Source organism: Pongo pygmaeus, chromosome 1, assembly GCF_028885625.2.
Source record: "Pongo pygmaeus isolate AG05252 chromosome 1, NHGRI_mPonPyg2-v2.0_pri, whole genome shotgun sequence".
Lineage (NCBI taxonomy): Eukaryota > Metazoa > Chordata > Mammalia > Primates > Hominidae > Pongo > Pongo pygmaeus.
In genome coordinates, this window is record NC_072373.2 from 212,488,543 (window position 1) to 212,512,217 (window position 23,675).

The window sequence follows — 23,675 nt, forward strand, 5'->3', positions numbered from 1 at the left end:
TGGAGAAACCTCGTCTCGACTAAAACTAGAAAAATTAGCCAGGCATGGTGGTGTATGTCTGTAATCCCAGCTACTTGGGAGGCTGAGGCAGGAGAATCTCTTGAGCCCTGGAGGCAGAGGCTGCAGTGAGCTGAGATCATGCCACTGCACTCCAGCCTGGGGGACAGAGCAAGACTCTGTCTCAAAACAAAACAAAACAGAGCAAACAAACACACCAAAAAAACACAAGGAAAATGCACCAGGCACACTTAATAAAAATCAGTAGAACATACTGAAAAAAGACAAACCAACCCGAAACGTCATGTAAAGTTCATTAACATCTGTTCTTTGGGGTGGAAGCTGTATTTCCTGGCTCCAGACTTGCAAAGCATATGGTGTGGTTTGTTGCCACTCTGGCCTCAGGTTCCAAAAGTCTGCTTCATCTGCTAACCTCACTTGGAAGCTTCCAGAAGAGAGACAGAGATCCCAAGATAGAACATTTTATTAACGTGTACCAATACTTTATGAGTCTGGGCTTCCTACTCATTGGTAAACTTCTAGAAGAGCAGAGAGGTTAACATGCAGGATGGCTATATACCCCTGCCCTGCCACACGCTGGCTGGGTGATGTAGGGAAGTGACATTACCTCTCAATTTCTTCATCTGCTAAAGTGATAGTACTCACCTTACAGAGCTTTTGTGAGTGTTCAGTGAGTTAACACAAGAAGAGTTTAGCACAGCGCCTGCATATTAGTCAGTGCACAATGAAGGGTGACCCATGGGGTTGGGAGCAGAGAGTGTCAGCTTCAGAGTCAGGCAGGGAATCTTGGTGTGCTACATCCTGACTCAGTTACTGCTGTGGGTTGAATTATGTCCCTGAAGATGATGTGTTGAAGTTCTGACCCACAGTCCGTATAAATGTAACCTTATTTGGAAATAGGGTCCTTGCAATTGTGCTAAAGGTAAGATGAGGTCACACTGGATTAGAGTGAGTCTTAATTCAATGACTGATGTCCTTACAAGGAGAAAATCTGTTGAGGTGGGCACAGTGTCTCATGCCGGTAGCACTTTGGGAGGTCAAGGTGAGTGGATTGCTTGAACTCAGGCATTTGAGGCCACCCTGGGCAACAGAGCAAGACTGTCTCATACACACACACACAAAAAAAAAAGAGAAGAAGGAGAAAGAGGCGGAGGAGGAGAAGGAGGGGGAGGAGCAGAAGGAGGAGAAGGAGAAAGAGGAGAAGAAGAAGAAAAAAGAAGAAAGAGGAGGAGAAGAAGAAGAAGAGGAAGGAGAAGGAGAAGAAAGAGAAGGAGAAGAAGGAGAAAAAGGAGGGGGAGGGGGAGGAGAAGGAGGAGGGAGAGGAGGAGGAAAGAAGAAAGAAGGAGAAGGAGAAGAAGCAGGAGCAGGAGCAGAAGCAGAAGCAGAAGCAGAAGCAAATCTGAACACAGGGACAGGAACACAGAGCCAGAGAGAGAAGGCCATATGATGAGAGAGGCAGAGATCAGCGTGATGCATCTATAAGCCAGGGAACTCCAAGGATCGCCAGCAACACCAGAGGCAAGGGGAGGGACAAGGAAGGATTTTTCCCTTGCATGGGGAGCATGGCCCTACTGACACCTTGATTTCAGGCTTCTGGGACTAGCACTGTGAGACAATACATTGCTGTGGTTTTAAGCCACCCAGTTTGCAGTAATTTGCTATGGGCAGCCCCAGAAACTAGTTTCCTCCTCTGTACCACGAAGCTATTTCCCTTAGAGAATGTGAGTCCAGGGAGCAAGGACCTTGTCTTATTGTCAGTGTATCCACAGCACCTAGAATTGTGCTTGGCACCTGGGGAATGCTCAGTAAGTCATTGAATCACTGGCATGAATGAATGAAGTCCGTATAGCTCACCTCTTCTGAATGTTACCTTCTCAGAGAGGCCTCATTGACCTAGAACAGCCCCATCCCTGATGGGTTTTTCCTGACATTGCTTAACCACCCACTGACATCCCATTCGTCTCCCCATCTCTTCACTTGCTCATCTGCCTCCCCTACTGCACGGTCTGTGAGGACCAGTTTTTTGTTTGTTTGTTTGTTTGTTTTTGTCCTCCTTGTTCATTGCAAACTCCAGTGCACACAACAGTGCCTGCAATGTACTAGGTGCTCAATAAATATATGTTAAATGAATGAACACACAAATGAATAAACGCAAATTAGAATGTCCATGTACGTGGTCATCCAAGTCACCTTATACTATATTTGAACAAAAAAGACATTCTGATATGCTCTTTTACCAGAAAGGAAACTCAATACTAGACTGTCCATGTCAAAAGTAGACACTAATTGGGATTTGGACCCAGGTCTGCTGGACTCCAAGTTCAGTGCTCCTTTCAGAGGGTTTGAGAAGTGGGGGAGGTGCTGGATAGTAGTGGATGAGAGAACCAAAAATGGGGATGGGGACAGGAATGGAGGCAAGGGCACAGACATTCTGTGTTCCTCCCAGACTTCTACATGTCCCGAAAGGCAAACAGCCCCAGCCATCCATCGGAATTCGTTGTTGTTGTTTGGTTTTGTTGGTTTGGTTTTGTTTCATTTTTGGAGACAGGGTCTCACTGTTGCCCAGGCTAGAATGCAGTGGCGTGATCTCAGCTCACTGCAGCCTTTACCTCCCAGGCTCAAGTAATCCTCCCACCTCAGCCTCCCGAGTAGCTGGGACTACAGGCACGTGCCACCACAGCCCAGCTAATGTTTTGTAGAAACGGGATTTCCCCATGTTGCCCAGGCAGGGCTAGAACTCCTGGGCTCAAGAGATCCACCCACCTCAGCCTCCTGAAGCACTGGGATTACAGATGTGAGCCGCCATGCCAGGACCATCGGAGTTTTTGAGCGACCTAGTTAGGGCTCGGTCTCAAGGAAGTCCCCACTCTCTGCGCTCTGTCCCCACTCCAGTGCTTGTTTGAGGTTTGTGTGACTCATGGCCTTTGGGTCAAGGGGAGGGAAATTTCCTTTGGGAGTTAAGGCTGCTATATAAGTATGTGCTCTGGGCTCAGGCAGACCAGGTGGGATGCCCCGCTCCTGCCCACCCTGCTCTGTCACTCACGTGGATGTGCCCCTTAAACTCTTGGAACCTCTGCTCCGTCATCCGTAAAATGGGGATGACCAGGCCCACATCCAAGGGCTTTTGTGAGGTATTAACTGTGGGTTGAACACTGAGCTCAATGCTGGCGCACAGAGTGTGGCCTTGCTTTTTAGCTTTGGGTTGAAAGGGCCCCACTCGGTGGCAGAGAAACCCTGGCCCTTGGCATTCCAGAGGAGCCAGAAGTGCAGAGTCTTTTAACTTCGGTGGGGATGGGGGTGGGGTGCCTGGCTCTCACAACATTTAATTGATTGTAACAGCGCACCCTTAACACGCTCCCTCCCCACTAACCTGCACCCCCAGAAGAACCTTCAAAACCCTTCCGTGACTGTGTATAATGCGTTCCTGGGGCCCAGCACGCAACTTTCAAATTGGCTTACAATTTATCTGCAGCTCGGATAAAAACATTTTAATGACTGTGTGCAGCATACACCCTTGGTGTCACCCACGGGGCTCCCAAATGTCTTTCCCCACCACATAGTGGGATGTTATAGGCGTGAAATTACAGCTGCACTCGTGTTTTCATCTTCACCCGGAGGCCTCTGGAAATGGCCGCGTTAGAATGTGCTGGATGTGGACGTGTGGATGGTAGACTGGGGTGCTGGGCTTTCTGGCGGAACTGCTCTGTTCTTTGAGGCAGGTGGGCCCTGGGCCATCCCCAGCTCCTCGGCTCTCCTTCTCCCCACTGTCCTGGGAGCTTCCCATGGACCTCCAAACTGGGGAAGGTCTGTCTTGCCCCAGTTTGGCTGCAGTGGCCCTTAGGGTCCCGTGTGGCACAAAATAGACCCCAATGTTCAGTGACCTCTGCTCGCTTGAAGGGAGGGTCTTTGTGTGTGAACACAATGCCACAGATGAACCAAAGCAATGAGTCGATTTTAATTTTTGAAACCTGCCCTGAAACATATTTGAAGGAGATGTTCACAGAGATTGGTCTAATTGTGCCTGGTTTACAACTGACCCGACTACTATTGGTCATAAGACATACTATTTATTGATCATCCAGAATGTGCCAAGCCTCAGGCCCAGAACATTCTGTTCTATAGATTATCTCATTTAACCCTCCAACCTCAGCCAAGTCCCATGCCCCTCTGAGCCAGGTCTGTGCAATGGGCTCATTGTGGTGCCTGCATCCCAGGCCCATGTGGTCGATGGGTTACAGGAGATGCTGTATGAGAAACACTCAGCCACGCCACCTCCCCCGGCCCTCCCCTCACCATTCAGGACCTTGGTGAGCTACAGAAGCCACACTGCTCTGGCACAGAGATAACCCCCACCCTATAAGGCCTGGAGCAAATTCATTCCCTTCCCTGGGTCTCAGTCTCTTCATCTTTGAGTTAGGGATAATAGTAATCCCCCACGCTCCGATCTGCAGTGAGGATTGGGTGATGTCCTCAATGTGAAAGCCCCTCTGAAATTGCTCAGATCAGGCAAGTGTGGGGCATTGCTGTCATTATGACAGTTGGGATATATCCTGGCTCCTTCCATAGGTGCATGGTGCCAGGACAAGCAGACCTTTGGGGAAGAAGCCTAGAGAAGGTGAGTAAGGAGAGACCTCTGTCCCTGCCACTCCCAGAGACACACCCTGGCTTCTAGGCCGCCGCGGTGCGTGAAGCTGTGTTCCCAGAGCAGTCATTCCTCAGACTAGTACAGGGCTCTTTGGAGCTGTGAATGGGGGGCTTCTCTTTGCTGAGGCCAAAACCAGGGGCAAGAGGGAGGCAGCCACAGCTGTGCCCAGGAGTGGGCACACCAGAGACAGTGATAATAAAAACAACAATGTCCAAGTAACTGAGCTCTTCAATGATATTCTTGATGGGGTAGGTGTTCTGCAAACTTTATCTACTTTAAGCCTCACAGCCACCCTAGGAGGGAAGCATCCTTATCCCTATTTTATAGATGGAGAAATTGAGGCCCACAGGAGCACACTCCCTTGCTCAGCAGAGACCATCAGGCCAGTTGTGCAACCTGAGTGAGTCCCACGAGATCTCTCTCAGTTTCCTCACCTAGTGGATGGAGTAAGGGACTCCCAATTGTCAGAGCTGGGAGGGAGTGTAGGATTGTCTGGTCAACCCTCTGATGATACATGATATGGTTTGGCTGTGTCCCAACTCAAATCTCATCTTATATTGCAGCTCCCACAATTCCCATGTGTTGTAGGAGGGACCCAGTGGGAGATAACTGAATCATACGGGTCGGTCTTTCCTGTGCTATTTCTCATGATAGTGAATAAGTCTCACAAGATCTGATGGTTTTATAAAGGGGAGTTTCCCTGCACAAGTTCTCTTCTCTTGTCTGCCACCATGTGAGATATGCCTTTCACCTTCCACCATGATTGTGAGGCCTCCCCAGCCATGTGGAACCGTGAGTCCATTAAACCTCTTTCTTTTGCAAATTGCCCAGTCTTGGATATGTCTTTGTCAGCAGTGTGAAAATGGACTAATACAGTACAGATGGGGGAAATTGAGGCTACAGAGGGAGAATAACCTGCTCAGTGTTCTTTGGTGAAGTAATGGGAAGCATGGGCCTCATGGAGGGATGGTTTTTGAGGACTCTGGCCTTGCTTGAAGGCACCTTAGATTGAGGCCTTAGCGCAGTGTCTTCACTGCCTCCAGCAATGTGACAGAGCTGGCCCTGGAGTCAAGATGCCTGAGTCCCGGCCCAATACTGACCTGCCTGATATCATAGGAGGATTTTGTGATCTTGGCTATGTGACTTTAGACAAGCTGCTTGCTTTCTCTGTGATCCATTTCTGCATCTGCAAAATGGAGTTAATGCTAGCATGTACCCCCGGATTGGTTGTGAGGACTAAATGACATAACACATGTAAAGCACTCAACCCAATAGCTGCAGAGGAGCCTTCCCTGAGTCCCCACCCTATGCTAGCAGCCACCCACCTGCAGTCACTCTTTATCCCTTTACTCTGCTTTATTTCCTTCCAGCATGTTGCAGGCTCTTTTTGATTCATCTATGCCTGTGTTTTATGCTTGTCTCCTGAAAAATCGCTACAGATAAGCATTTGTCCTATAAAAAGTTTGGGTCCATTCCCGGCCACCTCATAGGTAGGTGCTCAATACATTGTGATGCATAAATGATTGATTAAGTACATGTCTCTCAGCAGACTGGGAGTTCCTTGATGGTGCAAACTGAGTTCTGTCCCTCCTAGGTTCTCTGGTGTGGCCAACCCAGGGCCAGGCACCCAAACGCTGCTAGTTCGTCTATCAGAGGAGCTGAGTGGTGCGTGAGTAACTGCGAGAGAGGGTCTTTTCCTGGCAATGCCACCTCCTGCATCGTGGCTCCATCGGGAAGCCAGAACCACGACGGGCTGTGCCGCAGGAATCAATGTCCCTCTGGAGGTCTGGCCTGTGGAGATTTTCAATTTCCCCAGAAGCGGCGGCTTTCAGCGGGGCCTTTATGCTTTTATTGATTCCCTGTGTACTGCAAGCTTTGTTTCCCTGATACATATTATTTGATAAGAAAACCGGAGAACACAGAGTCTGGAGTCAAGGCCAAGTCCCCAGCATCCTTGCAATAGAGCCAGAATCCAAAGGTGTGTATCTGACAAGAACATTAGAGCCAGTGGGGGCTTCTGAGAACGCGCAGAGCAGCATTCTTGTTTTACACATGGGGAAACTGAGTCTGGGATGGGGATAGACTTACCCAAGGACCCAGCCAGCTAGAGACAGACACAGTATTATTACCTCCATTTTACAGGTGCATAAATGGAGGCATGGGGAGAGGGTGGGAACCCAGGAGCTCTGAATCCCAGCCCTAAGCACTTTCTAATTCATTTCCAGATCCTATGCCATCTCCATTAAGGCCTCAGGAGGTGCAGGGGGATCTTTTGGCTGAGGGGCATAATGGTTCCCTCTGCAGCAGGTGTGCATCTCGGCTGAGGTGCTATCCTTTACTCCCTGGGGAGGGTCCTGTTGGGGTACCTGTGCTGGGAGAAGGGGACCTCCTGAGAGGAGGCCCATAGGGGGCAAGACTTCACAGGTCACACCTTGGCTCAGCCTGGTCTGGTTGCCCCTCCACGACAAGGGCAGGAAAGGAAAGACACCAGCACAACAGAACTTCTGATGGATGGCCCCCAGGATGGCCGCTCTGTGCACACACATGTGCCTGTGTGCACACATGCACACACTCACACACTCAAACACACTCGTCCTCCTCACTGAGATGCCAGGGGCCAGTGGCCCTACACTCACCCATGACGTTGAGGAAGATGTTACCCGATGCCAGGACCACCTTCTCCCTGGTGGCGCGGTCGTAGATGCCCACATGGCACTCATAGGGACCGTTGTCCGAGATCCGGACCTCGGGCAGCCTGGGGAAGGCAGAAGACAGGGTGAGGGCCCATCATCGTGGGGCTGGGTGAGGCAGCACTCAAGGAAACTCATCCTGATGCCAACTGGTACAGCCTCCACTAACAAACACATGCCTGTGTGCTGGGCTGGGAGGAGGGGAGCATTTATGGAACACCGACTGTATGCAGACCCTGTGCTTGGCATCTCAGACAGTGAAGGTGTGGACTGTGTTCAGCCAGAGCCCAATTTGTGCTCAGTGGGTCCTGGAGCAGTTATTTAGCCTGTCGGCTTCCATGAGCCTGGGATGGTGCCCACTTCCAGGGAGCCATGAGGATGGCACAGGTGAAGAGGTGTGGGCATTTACTATGTCACTGCATGCCGTATGGGCCCAAAACTGTCACTGGAGGCATTGGCTCCCTCTTTCCTCATGACGGCCTCCACATAGGGTCCATATTCCCATTTCATAAACAAGGAAACTGAGGCTCGGGATGGAACTCAATTGCTAATAAGAACCAGTATGGAAATTTGAATTTCTCTCTCCACGCCACCATACTGCCACTTCATGCCCAGTCCTGAGATCATGGAAGAGAAAGGCAATAAAATTCAGGTCCCCAAGGAGCCCCCATCCCAGTGGACAAGGGGGTAGGGAAGCTGATCTGGATTCCACACTCACATGGAAAAGCGTGAGCTTATCTGAGCTCGAATTGGGGAGCAGCCACTTCCACCTCTGAGGTGGTTGGGAGGGCGTCTCAGAAGAGGTGATCCCTAAGGATGGGAGAGACCCCCTCAAACCTGCTTTCAGACTTTTCTCCTAAAGTCCAGAGAGTACATATTTTAGGCTTTCTTGCCCTTTACAATTGCAATTCAACCCTGTTCTTGCAGCACAAAAGCAGCTACAATTGGTGCGTAAAAAAATTGGTGCAACTGTGCTCCAATAAAACTTTACTTATGATCATCTACATTTAAATTTCATATAATATTCATTTGCCATACAATATCCTTCTTCTGTTTTTTTCTCCAATCATTCCAAAGTATAAAAAGCATTCTCAGTTCACAAGTTGTGAAAAAATAGGTGATGGGCTAGATTTGGCCTGCAGGCTATAGTTGGATGGCTCCTGTTCTGGGTCTTTCCATAGCATCTACAGGGTCAGACCATGTGAAAATGAGTTGGTATGTTGTTCTTTCTCCCCATGGAAAATGCAAACAGGGAGGCTCTTTCCTCCCTTCTATATTGAAAAGAGCCTTGACATGGAGTCAAAGAGAACCAGGTTCCAATTCTGCTCCTACTGTTTGTAAATCATGGGACCTTGGCTAAGTCAGTCCATCTCTCCTGGAGACTCCATTTTCTTTCCTAAACAGTGGAGGTGCTACTTCCTGTGACTGCGGTGAAGATTAAATACAATGACGTCACTGCAGGACTTCTGTAAGCAGGAACTTCGCACCCAAATGGACAGAGGGGCCATTCTGTGTTGTTCCTGGGTCCTGCGAAGCTCTGTGGGGAGAGGGAATTCCTGGTAAGTGGAATCTGGACACTTGGATGGGAAGGAGCCTTGGCCTGGAGTTGCAGAGGCTATGTCATTGCTGCATTGGGGAAATATGTCTGTCTTCATGCAAGTTCCAGCCTATTCTGGCTACAGCTTAGAGGGACTAGGGTTCTGTTTAAGTCTTAGAAGTTCTCAAGTCATAGCAGAAAACTATGGGAAGGGATCCATACCCACGGACCTACCCTGTTAACCTGCCTGACAAAGACCCCACTGGGGACAGGAAAGAGCAGCAGTTGGTTGGCGCTCAGGCTCTTGGGCATGTGACCCATCTGCCACCCCTGAGAAGGGAGGTTCTTTCAATCCAGTTCTTATCCTCCCTTCAACCTCCTGGACACACTTCCCACTTTGCTCTCCCACCTACTTCTGCAGAGCAACATAACCTCAGGTTCGCTCTTTTCTTCTCTCCTTTTAGCTACCTGCTCCATCTTTGTCTTCTGGCTCCTTTTCGCCTGTGACTCACTGTCCCCCCACACCTGGGCTGCCAGCCTCTTTTTCCATCACTGTCGTCTCAGTGAGCTGAGCCAGCCCATCCCTCCCACCACCCAGCACACATTAGCATAAACAAACACCTTCATTTACATAGAACACACAGAGGTTGACATCTGGTCTACCAACTGTCATGGAAGGACTTAAAGAATGGGAAGCTTTTCATCAGGGGGACTTTGTTGAGAAGACGCCATCCCCCTCCACTCCCCGATCTCAGAAGAAAGAGCACAGTGACATGGGAACAGCAGGGGACCAGTCTCCCCTCCGGGAATGATTTTCTTTGTTTGTAACTCAGCTAGACTGAAAAAATAGCCTCTCTACCGGGCACCATTACTAAGTGACAGTCACCTGGAGTGACATATTTAGATTAAAAAAAAAAAAGGAGACTCAGAGAGAGATGGCATGACTTACCCAAGGCCCCATGGCTTACAAACAGTAGGAGCAGAATTTGCACTTGGTGACACTCATAGGTGTTGGTTATAGAGACAACCTGCTTAAATGACTTTTGTAGGTGACAGGAGTGCAGGTGGCAGGTTCAGGTGACAGCTCTGTAAAGAAACAGGCTCGGGAGACATGTGTAGCTGGCAGCTCTCCAGGTGAGGTAATAAGATAATAATAACATGGTTGACACCCAGGCAGATACGTGCAGGTAACCGCCACCTAGGTGATGGCTGCAGAAGATGTGTTTATAGGATAGCGACACAGGTGTCATGTTTAGGCAACTGCTACCCTGATGACATGCTCAGGTGATAGTAACGTAAGCAATATGCTTGGGTGACACATGTAGGTGACATCTCACAGGTGGTATAGAAGACAGCTCGGGGTACACCTGGATTGCTGCTTTATGAAAAAGGCAGCTTCTCACTGAGGACTATGTGTACAGCCCCAGATGCTCCTTCTACCATCGACTGAAGGAGCAAGCCCAGGTTCCCTAGTTCCTTGAATGTCCAGACCTGTCCTCCACCATTAGCCCAAGGCACACTCTTGGGCACCCTCCTTGACATCTCCCATTTCCACACCCTCCAAATACAGACAGTGACCAAGTCCTGGGTGTTCTACTCCTAATAGATCCTGAACCATCCACTTCCCTCCATCTCCACAGTCAGCATCTCTTCTCACCTGGAATATGGAGGCAGAGGTTTACTGGGCTTTCTGTCCCAGGTAATCTCCCTCCTGATCCATTCTCCAGGTAGAATCCATATCTTTTCAAACGCAAATGAGTTGAATGGTACTCCTCTACCTAAGTCCCATCAAAGGCTCTCTCTGCTCTTATGACAAAGACATTATACGAAAAAGATACTTGCACACACATGTTTATAGCAGCACAATTTGCAATTGCAAAAATGTGGAACCAGCTCAAATGCCCATTAATCAATGAGTGGATTAAAAAACTGTGGTATATATCTATACCATGGAATACTAGTCAGCCATAAAAAGGAACAAAATAATGGTATTCACAGGAACCTGGATGGAATTGGAGACCCCTATTCTAAGGGAAGTAACTCAAGAATGGAAAACCAAACATTATATGTTCTCATGCATAAGTGGGAGCTAAGCTAAGAGGATGCAAAGGCATAAGAATGATACAATAAACTTTGGGAATTTGGGGGAAAAGATGGGAGGGGGTGAGAGATAAAAGACTACAAATTGGGATAGGGCATGCTGCTCGGGTGATGGGCGCACCCAAATCTCACAAGTCACCACTAAAGAACTTATGTAACCAAACACCACCTGTTCCCCAATAACCTATGGAAATAAAATAAAATAAAATGGAGAATATAAAAATCTCCTAAATAGAAATAAAACTGTAAATTTTAAAATACGAGACAGCAATATCAATTTGATAAAAATATTTTAAAAGGTAGTAACATGTGCCAAAACCTATTAAATGCAGAACACCAAAAGTGAACCCTAATGTGAACTATGGATTTCAGGTGATAACGATGTATCCATGTAGGTTAACTGATGGTAACAAATGTGTCACTGAAGTGTAGGAAGTCAATGGTGGCAGAGGTTGTACGTGTGTGGGACAGGGGCAGGTGGGAACTTTCTGTACTTTCTGCTCAGTTTTGCTGTGAACCTAAAGCTGCTCTAAAAAATAAAGTTTATCAATAAAAAAATGGCAAACAGAGAGATAAGAATCGTCATCTTGGCCAACAGGGCCCAGCACACTTTGTTCCTTCTGCATCTCTAGCCATGTCTTCCACCTTCCCTTATCCCACGCCCCTGCCCCTTCCTCCAGCTGTGTCTCCCACCTTCCCTTCTCTCTCGCCCCTGCCCCTTCCTCCAGCTATAGTGGCATTGTTTCTATTCCTCCCATGAGCCAAGTTATTTTCTAAAAAAATAAAATTTGTATTTTGGATAAGTTTAGAATTACAGAAGATTTGCAACTATAACAGAGATCGCTGTATACCCCTCACCTGCTTTCCTCTGTTACCATCTGACATGGCCAGGATCCCCCACCTCCAACCAAGGCAGATTCTAGTTTTCATTGGCAGTCCCAACAGCTGCCAAGTCACAGCTTTGATTTTGACCAATCCACCTCTTCTAAGCACCTCATCTAAAATTTTGTCTTTTCTGTTTTCTTTCTAAAGTGGATTAAGTGGCCCAGAGACTCCCTTTCCCCAGAATTGAGTGGCATCGATCTGCATGATGAATAGAAGGCTTTCCACAGATAGCAGGGACCCGAGTGGGGTGAGAGTGAGGAGGCCTGCTCTCATCAGCAATGGGCTGTGATCAATAAACTATTAATAACTGCAAAGGTTTCTGGAGAGATCAGTGTAATGCAGTTTAGCGGCTGGAGTTTACCAACACCGACGGCGTCTCTGAAGGGCAAGTAATTGTGTTTTTGAAAAGCCAGGCACAACGAGAGCGGATGCTGCATGCCCCCTGACCTGCATGCCTTCACTAGGTAAGGCCATACAAGTGCTGGGCACTGCAGCTTCTGCTGAATCTGGGGCCAGGGCTGTGGGCCATCCACATTCAACAGAAGTATGCCATGCCCTAAGCTGAGGCTTGGACTGGGAGTGGGTACAGGGATGCTGGAGGTTTTGGTCCCTGCCTCCATGCTTTTGCCTATAATGTCAAGCTCTATAGGCTCTACATTCAGATGCCACCTCCGCCAGGCAGGCTACCTTGACCGCCCAGCCCTCTAAAGACATAATTCATCTCCACCTCTCCAGGGCTGCATCTGTCTCTGGGAGCACATACCTGTCCATGTCATGCTGCAGTATAACTTGTTTCCTTTCCCTCCCAGGCAAGGAGGGAAGCCCTGTCACTTGGTAGGTGCTCAAGGAGTATCACCTGTATGAATGAGGTTAGTGGAAACAGCCTGCACCAGGAGTCAAGAGCCCTGGGCTCTAGTCTTGGCTCTGCACCTGACTAGCATGTGATGTTGGATGAGGTCCTTTGGCTTCTTTGAGCTTCGGTTTCTCCATCCAATACATGAGTGCTATGACAACTGCCTTGTGGGATTACAGCATCTGGGGAGGTGCCAATATGTATAAAGATTTACAGTAGGAGGCACTGCACTGAGCATTTTACCCTCTCTAACTGAATCTTTGCTACATAGAGTGAGTAGGTGGCATGATTTGAATTCAAGCTAGATAGAGGCTGGAGCCCATGAATGCTCTCCCCCACTGCCCCCAGATCTTCCTTTATCAGCAAATTGATTTGAGCTCTCTGGTCTCTGAATTTGCCTCCATCACTCTTGAGCGTGTTTCTATTCTGAGGCTTGCCACCTCTCTAGGTAATAAGAGCCATATGTTTCCTCCCTGCTGGAAGAAACAGGATGGCCTTTTATTTTTCTTAATTTCCTGCTCCAAGCTTCTGGCGGGCCCCTTAATTCTGATGACTGAGGTTTGCTGAGCAAGTCCTGTGCACATTCTCCACGCCCCACACAAGTTTACAGCCTCTGCTTAGCTTTCCTTTCCTGGTTTTGCCTTTCCACTGGGAAGAATCCTAGATTTTCATAGAATGGAGACACTGGAGGGGAGGGTGGAGCTGTGAGGACACGGGAAACGAGTTTGATTTGCTTTTCCTGTGCTGTTGAAGAACGAAGTGACCCAATATTTGACTTTTACTGAGAACTGAAGCCTGAATGAATGAACACGTACCAGTGCACTTACAACAGGGCCTGCCATGCTGGGAGTGCTTGTCATATTCTTCTCCTTACACTGTTAATTGATGAAAATTTTAAAACAAATTGTTAAGCATCCACCATGTACCACGCACCGCTTGTGGTGTTGAGTGTATATCAGGGAACAAGACAGACAAAACGATACAGAAGGTGCCCGACTCACAATGGTTCAACTTATGATTTTTCGACTTTACGACAGCGTGAAAGCCATACGCACTCAGTAGAAACCAGACTTTGAGTGGCCATACAACCATTCCATTGTTCAATTTCAGTATGGTATTTAATACATTCCATGAGATACTCAACTTTTTATTATAAAATGGGCTTTGTGTTGGATTATTTTGCCCGAGTGTAGGCTAATGAAAGTGTTTTCAGCACATTTAAGCTAGGTTAGGCGCTAAGCCATGATGTTCTGTAGATCAGATGTTTTAAGTGCATTTTCCACCTAAGATATTTTGAACTTATGATGGACTTATTGGCATGTAATCCCATCATAAGTCCAGGAACATCTGTACTTTTAAATGACCACACTATAAAGACACCTATTCTCTGGAATCTGCCTCCTGTCTACATCTGTCTCCTTCTTAGAGGGAGGAGGCTGGACGTTAATTAACCTGTCCCAGGATCAAGGTCATTAAAACAAATATCAATCTCATCCTGTCGAGGCTTAGGGGTTTTGCAATGTGTTAGGTGAGTTTATCCTGATGCTAAATGTCTCCTGGGATCCTTGCCTTTGTTTATTTCAATTTTATTAATTGCTTTATTGGGGTGTAATTGACAAACAATAAATTGTACCTACTCAGCATTTCCACATTTGATAAGTTTCGATGTATTGAAACCATTGCCACAATCAAAATAATGAACATACTCATCTCTCCCAAAAGGCTCCTTGGGCCCTTTTATAATCTATGCCCCTCATCCTCAGGCAGCCATTGATCCTCTTTCTGTCACTGTAAATCATGATTCCTAGGATTTTATATAAATGGAATCACAAAGTGTGTACTATGTTTTGCTTGGTTTCTTCCACTCCTCATCATTATTTTGAGATTCATTCATGTTGTTGCCTTTACCAATTGTTGCTTCCCTTTCCCCACTGAACAGCATGGCATTTCGTGGCTACACACCATTTACTTACCCATCCTGTTGATCGACACCTGGATGGCTCTCTCTTCATTAAAACAGAGCCTCAAAGGCCTGGCAGCTACCTGGATTGTCTCTGTTAGCCCAGGGAGAGGTGCTGTGTGTGCAAATGAGGACATGGCACGGCTGGTCCTATATTTAACTTTATAAGACACTGCCCAACTGTCTTCTAAAGTGACTGCATGACGGCTTCTTGGTTTTCCATGAGTTTTTGTCTTTTTGCCCACACTGCTCAGTGCCTTCTTCTAGAAGCAGCTCACTCCATGTTGCCCCTCGTGCCCCTCCCAGCCAACCTATTCCTACTTTCTAAGTGTTGCTGTCAATTTGCAGTGAGCTTCAAATAACAAGTCCTGTTGGAATTGTGTGTGCAACGTGGATCAAAAGGCTTGGAGAGGAAGAATGGGGAGCTACAGGATTTCTCTATGAGAAAAGGGTGCATGACATTTGCCTGGGTGCCCCAACCCTCTTTTCTTTTAATCTTCCCCCAGATTAGAGGATGTTGTGGCACAGGTGGCTCATCGATGTTTCCTCTTCTCCACCCCACTGTCTTGCTTGGCCTAGAACCTCTCCATTTTTGTCTTCATTCTTGCCACCATCTCCCTGCCTGAGGCCCCCACCCTGCTGTCACAGTGACCTTATGACAGCGAAGATCTGGCCTGTCCTTTCCCAACATAAACCCTTCCTGCAGCTTCCATCGACTAGAGGAGCAAGCTCAAATTCAGTCTGACTGCAAACTCAGATGTGGCCCAGACCCAGAAAGGAGGAAGATAGGGACAGATGGAGGGAGGAATGTGGTGTGTGGTTTTGCATCCTTGCCAAAATTCAGCAACTGAAGGAGAAGACTCTTCAGGACCAAACTTTCATAATCTACCCGATTTAAAAAGCATTTCGTAATTCAAACGTCTTCATTTATATACACAGTATCTCATTCTGGGCTAACAGAGAAGATTCAGGTAGTGATGGGTCCTTTGAGGCTGTGCTTTAATGAAGAGATGAGAGAGGCTTTTCATTTGTATAACAATTGTTTGCATGGAAACCAAGCTTCTAAAGGGCTGGGGACAGAGTCGTTCCTGCAAGTAGGTTAAACACACCCCCTGCAATCTTATGAGCCAAGTGCCTGCCTGGGCTCTGCCCTTCCTCATTCCTGCTGGAAAGATCCCAAGTGTGAAGCAATGAAGTTTTACTGTTTCTGCACCTGCCACGCATCCCTGATGGGCTGCTTCTTCCCTGAGGCCTGGGCCTTGTTTCTCACTCCCTCCAACACCTGCTCATTCTCCAAGTTCAGGGTCATGCCCTGTGATACGGGGGCAACATTTGCAGAATGCTTGCTCCACCTGGACAGAGCCATGAGGTAGAGCTAATAAAACTGGCAATAAAGTGTCTGGCCGCTCTGGGTACGAGAGGGATGTTTGCTAATAAGACACATGGAAAAGGTTTGCTACTCCCTGGAAAAAAAAGGGGGGGCATGGGCAGGGAAGAGCTCTCTGCCCTTCCCCCCACTTCCTCACACCTGTGTAATTTGCAGAGCTGGCTGGGAGCTGTGGGCGACTCAGGTCAGTTAGCTTGGCCTAGTGGCCCAGGTGCGCACCTGCTCAGCCAGCCCTGGCTGCTGCCTATCCCCGGCTGCTCTCACGGCATTTTGCTTTTCCATCACAGTCCCTGGGTGAGAGCACAAACCTCCCAGGACTGGGGAATAGATTAGCTACTGGGGGTAGCATTTATGGTAGCTGGCAGACCTGGGAAAACAGATGGAGACAGGCAGGAAAGGGCCTCCCTAGACCTTTCCTTGTGGTGGGGTGAAGTCCCTTACAGGAGACCCCAGGGGGGTTCTGGGATGTAAAAGAATTCCCTGAGGATTTGATTCCAATGCAGATTCTGGTGAGCCTACAGTTGGAGTCTCAATGAATAGCTGATGTTCTTTTCACCAAACAATGCTGGGGAGTTGTGGTCTAATTTTTCCCCCAGCCACATAGGAAAGAGGCATGGCAGAATCATTCCGGGGCCCTGAGAATTTCTAACCAGCCCCCAGGTACTGCTGCTGGTTAGAGAAGCCCGCTCGAAGACTCAGGGCCTCAGTCCTTCTCCCTCGCCCTCAGTCCATCCGTTTGCCCTTGCCCTGCCCCACCGCAGACACACTGGGTGGTCTCCTTCCATTGGCTTCACCAAACCCCAAATACCAGAGCCTAGTGCTTGGATGTTTTTGACACAGGACAGCTGCCTAATGAATACTGTTGAATGGACATTCCTTGAGGACAGGGGTTCTTTCAAACACCAGGGGCTGCCAGAAAGCTGTCCACACACAGACATGGCCCCTGCACTAACTGAATGCTGAACCTCGCTCTGCTCTCCCAGCCCCTGCTCTGTACCTGCTTCCTGTCCTCCAGCTTCTGAAAGAGACAGCGATGCACTCTCTGTCTTTCCCTGCCTGGTGGAGGTGGGTCTACACTCGAGCTCAGCCCAGAAATTGGGACCCAGACTCCAGACTAGCTCAAGAGCAAGTTGTCTCATCCTCCCTGGTGTGAACTTGACCAAGGACACCTTAACAGTGGTGTCAATATATTCCTGGGGACCTGCCTGTGAAGGCGAAGTTTCAACTCCAAGGATACCAAAGACGGAATAACCCGAAATCCAGAAATGACCTCCTCCCCTCCTTTTGGCCAAGCCCTGGGTTTTCTCCTCCATCAAGCCCTTTTCAGGGACACAGTAGGGACACACTTCCTCCGGGAGGTGTGGGGCCATTGGGCAGCACCAAGCAGAAAATCAGGGGGACACAGGAGACCCTCCCTTGAGCTAAGGGACCTGTCTTGTGAGTACAGAATGTACATGGAGAAGCTCCATTCCTTTAATAGCTCTCCCAGAAGAGTCTGGTCTTAACCAGGGTGACCAGCTAGTCCTGGTCTGTCCAGTCAAGAAAACTTAAGACAGGGAGGTGATTTATGCAAGGCCAGGCAGCAATCAGCAGCATATCTGGGAAGGAGAGGCCGGGCCACCTGGACCAGGTGATCCGTCAAAGGTTCTGGGAAATGGGGGCTCATGAACGCCCCCTGCAGGCGGTTGGAGGCTTGGCGATCCGGCCATCTTGTTACAAAGCCTATGCATCCATCCAGAGGCGGATGCCGAGTAGGTGCTCAGTGATCGGCAGCTGTGGCTGCTGTGAGCCAGAAGTCTCAATGAGTCAAGGTATCTCAATGAACCAGAAATACATGGTGCTCTTTTCACCACATAACGCAGGAGAATTTGGGTCCAACTTCTCCCCCAGCCAAATAGGGAAAAGACATGGCAGAATCATTCCATGGGGCTGGGAGCCCGCTGCCTGGGGTCTCCTGCCACCTTCCAGCCGTTCCTCTGGCTGGGGAGCCAGTCAGAAGCCCGGCCATTCTTAATGTGGTGGGCTTCCCTGAGAACACTCAGCACAGATGAGAGGCCTCCCAGGTTGTATAGCCTGGGAGTGGGACGGGGGAGTGGGGCCGGGGGAAGAGGCAGGGATGGGGCAGAGCTGGGCGGGGGGGGGCCTGGAGCCTCCGGAAAAGCCCCACTACCTAAGAGCTGAGCCCCTCGACACTGGGAATTTTATGACCTTCCTCTTTGTGTGTTTTCGCACTTTCCAAGGCTGCCTGAACTCTTTTTCTTCAGGGCCTTTAAAAAGCCATTAGTATGATTTTCACCACCCCCCAACCTGAAAATGGTTTCTGTCATACAGTTGCTCATTGGGCACAAAATATCTGTGGCATCCATTGGAATGCAGGGCTGGCTAGGAGGGGTACCAAAGAAAGTAGGCACAGAGGGGAGAAGTTCCAGAATACTCCAGCAAATGCCCTTTCCGCCCTGCCCCCAGCTCCCTCCCCAAGCCCTCCCCTCCCCCCCTCCAGGGAGCCTGGGACCCGTCTCAGGCTCCACCCCTGCCACAGACTTCTCTTAAATTGGCCTGATCATTGGCGGCCCAGCTGCCTTAGCTCCTTGGCCATTTCCTCCTGCTGACCTTGAAGGATGAGAATGAGGGGACAACTCTTGACTCACACTGGGCCATGTTTGAGCCACACCTTTCTCGGTTCTATCTTCACACTGCAAGGGGACTTTTGGTGCTGGACGGGTGGGGCTCACCACACTCCGCTCTGCCTCCCAGGACTGTGTGACCTCAGGCAGGTCATTGGCTCTCAGCTTCAGCTTCTGCACCTCAAGCCCTTTGTCCTGAGGCCCTGGGTGGTGAAGCTGGGACAGGACAAGGTCACCATGGAAAGCTCCCTTACTCCTGACCAGAGGGACACTCCAGACCTGCCAGTCATGATTTACCAGTGGGCACACTGGTAGGAACCTGTTTCCAATGTGAGAAAGCGCCTCTGAGAAATCAGGTTTTATTTTCCAAAGTTGAATTACCCCAAGAAAAACCAGAGAGAGCTTAGCTTGGGATCCCAGATCACCCAAGCCAGGAAGTCAGTGAGAGGCCCTTGGGTGGTGACAGAAATGGGGTCGCTGGTCCCGACCACTCTTTCCTGCCCTGTCCAGCCACTGCTGTTCACCTTGGGCCCTGAACCCGCTTCCCCATTCCCACCCTCCGTCTTTCGCTGGCTAACCCCTTCCCCTGACTTCCTGGCCCATCACTTCCCGCTCCCCTTCACCCATTCCGACACCTCCCGCTCTTCTCCACCGGCTTCCTCTTCAGGCCTCTTTTCCAGACTCTGGCTGCTGCCATGGAAACCACTTCCTCCTCCAGGTCCTGATTGATCCACCTAGCCCCTCACCGGTCAGCCTGTTGGACTCAGGCTCTGGGTTCAGGGGTGGGCAGGGGCAGGAGGGCCCGGGGTTCAGAGTGTTTTTCCCACCTTCACCCGATGCCATCCCAGGACGGGCAGGCAGGGGGCGTGGGGCACGTGCTTTTCAGAAAAAGACTCCGTGTGGTGAGGAACCAGGAGCCAGGTGGTTGGCCAAAGGGAAATGAGACCAAATAAGCTGGGCAGTGAGCAAACTCGGAAGGCTGGGCCCGTGGCTGAGCTCGCCGCCTCCTTCCTATCCTTCGTGATTGCTTTATTTAACAGGAATCTCTGTCTCTGCTTCTGCCTCTCTACTTGGCGGTGGGTGAGAGCTGGCATCAGGAAGGCCCCAAGCCCATTGGAACCAAGCCTGCCTCCAGCAGAAGAAGGAAGATGGGCTTGGAAGCTGCCTGCCTCTGGGTTTCCCAGACTTCCTCAACCTGTTGTTTCTATGATATTTTTCAATGAACACGGCTGTGCCCCTACTGCATGCAAGGTCAGCATCAGGTCTCTGGCCCTTGAGATTCCAGGAGCTGATGCAGGCCTCGTTCATGTGTGTGACAGTGAGAGGTTCACTGAGAACCTCCTGTGTGTGAGACCCTTTGCGAGGCACTGAAAACTGATCTCATTCAACTCTCAGGCAAAGCCCTTTGCAATAAGAACAATAATAGCTGATACCTCTCTAGACCTCCCCATGGGCCAGAACCGCCCAGCTTTAACATGCGGTAGTTGAGTGATCTGGGACAAGTTATTTAATGCCTCAGTTTCCCCATCTGTAAAACTCAATTTCACAACAATCCCATGAAGTAGGTGTTATTATTGTCACCCAGACCTCACAGATGAGGAAACTGAGTCACAGGGATGTTGCTTATAACTTGTTGGCTGAGGTTACTCAACCAGAGAGTGTCAAAGCTGGGCCCTGAACCCTGCAGCCAGGCTCCAGAGCTGATACCTGCTAGGGTCCAAATGTTTGTGTCCTCCTCAAATTCAGATATTGAAACCTAATTATCAATGGAATTGTATTAGAAGGAGGGGCCTTTGGGAGGCGATTACGGTGGGATGAGCACCCCCACAAAAGAGGCCCCAGAGAGCTGCCTGGTCTCTTCCAGCATGGGAGGACACAGCCACTTTCTGGCTCATGGGGTGAGAGGACTCCATGTGCCAAGTAGTGGGCCCCCAGCCAACCTGGAATCTGCCTTGACCTTGGGCTTCCCGGTCTCCAGAGCTGTGAGAAATGAATGTCTATTGTTCATAAACCACCTGGTTTATGGTATTTTGTTATAGCTTTCCGAATGGATGAAGACAGTGCCCTTAACTCACATGCTAGTTGCTGTTTGAGGTGGGTGTAGCACACAGAGAGGCCGAGGCTTCTGCAAGGTCACACCATCAGTCAGTGGCAGAACAGAAACAAACTCTTTCAGGCTGGAGAGAGTCATAAAGGGCAGGCAGAGCGAGTCGGGGCTCTGGGGTCATCGAGGCATCAGACTGTGGCTCTACAGCAACATGGGGGCCTGGTGCACAACCTGCCTCTGCTTCTGGTGACCAAGGGCAGACCCTTTTGTCTGCAGGGACCATGTTTTCCCTGGAAGCAAACTCCAGCAAGAATGCATCACATGGGTCCATCCAATATGGGGCCAGAGCCCCCGATGCCAAACTGTTCCACCACAGTTTGACAAAACGATCAGAAAAGAGGTTCAAAGAGATGGTCCTTGACCCCTAGAAAAGCAGGCAGCATGCCAGAGCACTGCAATTCGGAGAGAAAGCTCTGAGCTGACTTGGCCTACCTGCGTGGATGTCAATCAGCCCAGTTTCCTGCAGGGAGAGGGTCTAGGTGAAATATCCTCAAAGCCTGAGATGGACACAGCAGTCAACCAGCATTACATCATTTAGTACCTACAACCACCCATTGAGATCAGAATGATGAACCTCATAGAACAGATTAGGAAACTGAGGCCCAGGGAGGCCAAGCAACTTGTCTGAGGTCACACAGCTAATTCCTGGAGGAACTGGGCAGGAACTCGAGTCCAGGGGCCCATCAACAAGATAAAATATTTGAGAATGGCTGGAGATCTCTCTCTCTGTCTGTCTTTTGGGATGGACCAGGGGCAACTTCAGAGCAGGACCGATGACTCCGGTTGGGCAAAGCAAACCTGAGCATTCCTTGCGAAGTTGCGGTTAGGCCTGGGGCCCCCACAGGAGGCCTTTCCCAACCAGGTCAGCTGATGGATGACCCGGGGCCGAACCTGACTCCCGCCGCTTCATCAAAGCAGAGCTAAAAACAGCTTTGCTTTGGCAGTGGAAAATTGAAACTCCGAGCTTCCTCTTAAGGCTCTTAAACAGGTCAGCCCACCAAAAGCCCAATCCTTCAATCTGGGTTCTCTTAAAAAGTAGGGCAGGCCAATTATGTTTGACTGTCCTGCGCTACGTGGTGCTGAAGGCGGGGAAGGTCAGGCCAGGGTGCCCAGGGCTGCTAGCAGATGAGAGACAGAGGAGCCAGCGAGCTTCTCCCATCAGCCCCTTTGTCAAAACAAAATTAAAATGCCTGGACTCCTGCTGGCACCAAGATCCCATCCAAGGTAATAGGTATTTATCTTAGCGTGTTCTGCTCTGGGCTCAGTGCCATGGAGAGATGGAAACTAGAAGATATCTTGCTTCCTGTTCTGTCTCCCACACTTAGCACAGTACCCAGCTCTGAGAAAGCAATAGCTATCTGGTCATTCATGCATCCAGCATATTGTTACTGAGTACCTACTATGTACCAGGGTCTATCTTAGGTGCTAGGGATACAGCTGTGAACAATAGAAACCAAAACCACTGTCCTCATAGAACTTGTATTTTAGTCGAGGGACACAGACGGTAAACAAAGTAACTTTTGAAAAATATAGCAGGTCAGTGATTACAGGTGTATTTAGAAAAAGAAAGACAGGACAGGGAGTGGAGGGGGCGCTTATATTTAAAATTTGAAATTGCTGGGAGGTCAGGGAGGCTTCACTGAGGAGCAAAGTCCTGACAAAGGGGAGCCACGTGACATCTGGTGTAGAATAGATGAAACAAATGCACAATCGCTGAGCTTATATTAAGTACCACAAACTTTGCTAGACATACTTACATTCGTCATCTCCTAATGAATTCCTTGGAACAACTTGATGAGATGAACAACAGTACATAAATTTTTAATGAAGTAGCAGAAGCTCAGAGCCAAAGTCAAAGACAAAGTTTCATCTTCACGGGCTTACAGCCTGTGTAAAGAAGTTAAACAATTCAGCAGCTATGCTTCTTTTCATAGTAATAGTTACTATGATAGTTTCCTGGACACATGGTTGCCCAAAATAGAGACTACACTTCCCAGCTACCATTGCAGCAGGTGGCCATGTGACTAAGTTCTGGCAGAGGGATGTAAGTAGGTGTGTTAACATACAAATTCCTAAAGGGTTCTTATAGGAGGGGGTGTGTCCTTTTTCTCTTCCTGCTTCCTCCTGGCTGGAATGTAGATGTAATGGCTGGAGCTGGTGCAGCCTTCTTAAACTTTAAGGTGACCTTCAGAATGGAAGCCATGCATAGTGGAGCACCAAGAGGGAAGGAGCTTGAGTCCCTGACACTAAGGAGCACCCTCTGTCCTTTAGACAGGCTACCTGGGACTCTTAGGAGAAAGAAAAATAAACTCTTATCTAGTTTAAGACACACTCACTTTGGGTTTTTGTTGCATGGAGCCAAAAGTAGTTCTCACTGATATCATTTCAGACAATAGAGAGTGGTGTGGACAGTGGGGGAAGGAAGAGGTCATTCCCTGGTTTAAATCCAGCCATTATTTATGGTGGCTGTTTCCTACAATTTGGGAATAACTGGTATAAAAGCCACATCTTCAGCTTTTTAAAGCAAAGCCAAACATATAGATTTGTTTGTAAAATCTCCTGGTTTTCAATAATTTGTCATTGATTTAATTAAAAACATAGTTTTAATTAAAAATTTTCAACGTTAGTCAAATAGAACGTGTTGACAGGCTGGTTCTGGGCTGTGAGTCCCTGGTTTGTAAGCAAGGTCTGGTGAGGAAAGGGCCCCACAGGAGAGAGTGTGCAAGTCAGTGAGTGTCTGAGCTGGGGCCGTCAGGTGCTCAAGGATGATCCTGCCATGGAAGAAGTGGGACTCCCACCTGAATGGGTGAGTGCCCAGTGGGTTCAAATTCCTGGAGTGAGCCCCTTGGATTCTCACCAAGGTCTAAGC

At 49.0% G+C, this 23,675-nt stretch overlaps 1 protein-coding gene across 4 annotated transcripts in view; it reads right to left on the bottom strand.

Annotated features, from left to right (window-relative positions):
* The window catches only part of IGSF21 (immunoglobin superfamily member 21), a 274,351-nt gene that overhangs the window by 39,323 nt on the left and 211,353 nt on the right, over positions 1-23,675 (bottom strand). For all 4 annotated transcript variants that reach the window (XM_054450753.2, XM_054450763.1, XM_054450785.1 and 1 more), the window contains exon 4: positions 7,300-7,418. In XM_054450753.2, the coding sequence (XP_054306728.1) occupies positions 7,300-7,418 (119 nt within the window). The remainder of the gene's footprint in view (positions 1-7,299; positions 7,419-23,675) is intronic.